Source organism: Phaseolus vulgaris, chromosome 11, assembly GCF_000499845.2.
Source record: "Phaseolus vulgaris cultivar G19833 chromosome 11, P. vulgaris v2.0, whole genome shotgun sequence".
In the NCBI taxonomy this organism is placed as follows: domain Eukaryota; kingdom Viridiplantae; phylum Streptophyta; class Magnoliopsida; order Fabales; family Fabaceae; genus Phaseolus; species Phaseolus vulgaris.
Genome location: NC_023749.2, coordinates 24,497,033 through 24,501,348, shown reverse-complemented (window position 1 = coordinate 24,501,348; position 4,316 = coordinate 24,497,033). Strand labels below are relative to the sequence as shown.

At 47.9% G+C, this 4,316-nt stretch overlaps 1 protein-coding gene across 1 annotated transcript; it reads right to left on the bottom strand.

The window, feature by feature from the left end:
• Window positions 1–765: 765 nt before the first annotated feature.
• On the bottom strand, window positions 766–2,001 carry LOC137837543 (uncharacterized). Its single transcript, XM_068646565.1, has one exon. It carries the CDS (start codon window positions 1,999–2,001, stop codon window positions 766–768), a length of 1,236 nt encoding a protein of 411 aa, XP_068502666.1.
• Between the last annotated feature and the right edge of the window lie 2,315 nt (window positions 2,002–4,316).

Below are 4,316 nucleotides of genomic sequence, written 5' to 3'. Positions count from 1 at the left end.
GGTAGGTGGCGCCTGCATTTTTCAACCCAAACGGCATCACCTTATAACAGTAACTGCATGTCTCCGTTATGAACGCCGTTTTACATTCATCTCTTGGGTGCATCTTGATCTGATTATAACCTGAGAATGCGTCCATGAAACTCAGCATTTTGGAGCCTGAGGCGCTGTCCACCAACGCGTCGATGTTGGGCAGCGGGTACGAATCTTTGGGGCACGCCTTGTTCAAATATGTGAAGTCGACGCACATCCTCCACTTCCCATTCGCCTTCTTCACTGGAACTACGTTGGCCAGCCACTCAGGGTATTGTATCTCCCTGATGTGTCCGGCGCTTAGCAATTTCAGCGTCTCTTCCTTAACGACGAGGCATCGCTCTTCATTGAACTTCCTCCTTCTCTGTCACACAGGGCAAACCTTGGCGTCCATGGTAAGATGGTGGCACAAAAAATCTGGGTCGATGCCTGACATGTCCGCAGCAGTCCACGCGAATGCATCTAAGTGGCGTGAGATCACTGCTGCCACTTCATCTTGTTCTTCCTGGCTCAACAAGCATCCCAATTTGAACACCTTACCCCCTATTTGCCTTTCTACCACATTGCCTACTGGTTGGGGTCGCCTATCCCGCACGCTCTCTGCACGAGACTCATTTCTGTGATCCTCTTTTATTGGCATCACCCTATCAAATGCATCGGGCGTCGCCTCCCCTGACGCTTTTTACATGGGTGAGACCTCTCCGTATACTTCTTCCATTGGCGAGGCGTCACCTATCATCCTTGTGCGCGCGCATCTTCTATAGGCGTCGCCCCTGCAGGTGTGGCCTCGACAGGCGTAGACTCCGCGGGCGTCGCCTCTTCCAATGGATCCAACTCCATTCGCGAATCTGAAACGGGTGGTCGTTCAATCACCATGACCACGCCTCTCTTTGTCTTCAGGCTATTTTCATAGCATTTTCGGGCCTCTTCCTTATCTGACTTGATTACGATCACTTTTCCACTAAGATCTGGTAGCTTCATCTTCATGTGGCGCGTGGAGGACACTGCCCTTAGCCTATTCAGCGTTGGTCTGCCCAACAAGATGTTGTAGGCTGAATTGGCGTTTACTACTAAGTACCGAATACTCTCGGTACGTGACACCGCTCCATCGGTAAACGTTGTCCTTAGCTCTAGATAGCCACGTACCTCAACTAGGTTGTCCGCGAACCCATACAGGTATCCAGTGTAGGGCCTCAACAAGTCAAGGGACAACTGTAGCTTGTTGAAGGTCGACCAAAACATGACATCCGCGGAACTGCCCTGGTCGACGAGAACCCTATGCACCTTTCTTCCGGCGGTGACGACCGAAATGATCACTGGGTCATTGTCATGTGGGACGACGTCACGTAGGTCAGCTCTTGTGAACACGAGGTCTGACTCCCACAAGTCATCCGAAAATTCCTCAGCAACTGAATTCACTAACCTCACGTACCTCTTACGCTGAGAGGCAGTGGGCCCTCCTCCGGAGAAGCCACCGGAAATGGTGTGCACCTCTCCATGGATTGGCATTTCATGCGCCTGACCCTCCTCTGGTATCGCCAGGGTTGTGGTTGCAGCAGCCCCAGCAAGGTAATCCTTTAGGAAGCCATTCTTCACAAGCTCATCCAACTGATAGCCCAACGCTAAGCAGTTGTTGATATGGTGCCCGAACGCCTCGTGAACCTTGCACCACGACTCTTTGTAGGGTCCCAGCACCTGGTCAGACTTCACCGGTGGCCTCAACTTGTCCGCTATGTTGGGCACAACAATGAGGTCTTTTAGCTCTACCACAAAATTGTGCCTCAACGGTTTATTTCCTTCCCTCACTGGCCTGTTTCCCTCTGCTCGACCCCTGGGTTGAGGCCTTCTTGCCTCTCGTAGGGCGCTTCCTGTCTTGGTTCTTCCTCCCTGTCGTGGCCTCGTGGACCCTGGCGGGTTGTGCGCGCGTCTGTGCTCTTGGGCGCGCGGGCGCAACACTTGTGCATTTCTCATACAGTTCACCCTCAGAGGCGATGTGTTCCACCGCGCGACGCCTTATCTCAGCAAAAGTCTTGGGGCGGTTGCGAATGATTGACTCGCAGAAAGGCCCGGGGCACACCCCCTTTCTGAATGCGTACACGATCATGGGCTCTTCTGTGGTGCCAACCTTCACCAGTTGTGCCCCAAAACGGTTTATGTATTCCTTCAAGGTCTCGCCTTGATATTGCTTCACGTCGAACAGGTCGTATGAAACTGGGGGTGGAGCCCTTTTGGCTAGGTACTGCTCTCTGAATAACTGCGCAAGTTGTGCAAAAGACGTGATATGACCTTCTGGGAGGCTGATGAACTATTCCATGGCCATGCCAGTCAAGGTGCTCATGAAGAGCTTGCACCTTACGGCATCGGAGCCGCCAACTAGCATCATCTGCGTGTGGAACGCAGTGAGATGCTCCTCAGGGTCCTCCATCCCTGTGAACGTCACCTTGGGCCCAGTGAATGTGTTGGGGATCACCGTCTCCAGGATTTTCTGCGAGAACGGCGTAGAAAACTCCCTTGGTGGGGTGAAAGGCTCGGGCTCATCTACGTCGCGTTGTCCGGTGTGGTTGCGCCACCCGCGGCGCAAGTCCTCATTCATGCGACAAAGCTCCTCATTTCTCGCCTGACACGCCGTGAGATCCTCCTGCATGCGATCTTGTTCAGCCTTTGACGCTGCCATTGCTTCTTGCAACCCTTGCATCATACCCATGAGCTGCTGCATGGTCATCTCTTCACTCTCAGCACACGTCGTACCTTGCCTCGTGGACCTCATCATATGGTCTCTGGAACTTCTTCTAGCTGTCGTGCAACTCCGAGGGACGTTGGGAACTTGACTTCAATAAACACAAACAAACTGAACCCAGGGCACTTGGTACAACTGCTCAAAGTTCGCGACGAACGGTGGATCTTGGGGAAATCTTGAACAGAGTAGCTTGAAAATTGGAACTGATGAACTGTGTGATGGGACTGACGTTTTAAATCGGCCCCACGGTGGGCGCCAAATGTTCCCGCCGGTTGACCAGGGTCGTCTTTGTGCGTGGCTTGTTGATGGAAACCAAGTAGAGGATGCCCATGCCCAAGAAGGGGCCTAAGCCCAAAGAATCACTAGGAGAATGGCAAGAGCTTTGGGACAAGATTATCAAAAAATGACTCTTCTTATTTCTATTGTATAGAGTAGGGGTGCGGATATTAAATAAATAGGTGTGAATGTATTAGAGAGAGTCACATTGTCCATGTGACTTAGTAGGGGGAGTAGGTGTCATATAGGAGGTGCCAAAACTAGGAAGGAAGTCACACCTTCCTCATGCTCTATTTGGCGCCATTTTAGTGTCATTTAGGGGGGAATTTGAATTTGATTTAGCTTCTCATTTCAGCACCTCTTAGGCTATAAATAAGGTGCTTGCCTTTGTAAATTTCAGAATAGGAAATTAGATATAGAGAAACTTTACTCAAATTGAGAGAGATTTAGGTGTTTTGTTTTCTCCTTCTTCATTTGCCTTATCTTGTGTGCCAATGGAGAGCTTCAAGTGGCGGCAACCTTTCACTTATCTTGGAACAAGACTCCAAGTGGCGTGATGCAGTTCCAAATTCTCAATCCAGCAAGCTTCATTCAATAAGTGTTCATTCTTTCATCTTTTTTGCAATTTCATTCGGTAGTTTGGTTTGTTTTAGTGATCTTCATCCTTTTCACCGTTTGGTTTTGTATTTCTTAGCTTGTTCTTCAATTTCTGTTCGGTTTTCTTGTGTTTCTGTTATCAATTACGTTTTTATATCTTGTTCCATGGTTGTGTACAAGGAAATAACACTCTTATTGAGTTTGGATCATCATTTTGGAAGCCTATGACTCCATTGATGACTCCTTAAGCTTCCTTGATTCCATTTCTGTTTTCAGCTTGTTGTTTTGTGGTTTTTAATTTCGTTTCCTTTGTTTTAAGCACTCTTTGATCCTTAAATTGTTGTTATCCTTCTCATATAATGTTGTATTCAAGAGTTTTAAAGTGTCTATGTTCAATTCAACTCATATCATGTGCAAAAAATTTGTTGAGTTGCTGGACACTTTGATTCTGTTTTTGTGTTTTTTGAGTATTTCTTGTTGTTTTCTTAATTGTGCCTATCATGTGTTTGTGTCCTTTTCTTTTTGAATCCATACAAGTTTTGTCATAGTCATGTTTTTTCCAAGAATGTCATGACTTCTTGTAGTACTTTTATTGTATGTTTTTGTTTCTTGATTTGGTGTTATACAGTTTCTGAGTTTGATTCTTGATCCTTTGTGCATTTTCTGTTTTAGTTTT

Coding starts and splice junctions, on each gene's coding strand:
- LOC137837543 (XM_068646565.1), bottom strand. CDS start 2,001: ATGAGAAATGCACAAGTGTTGCGCCCGCGCGCCCAAGAGCACAGACGC.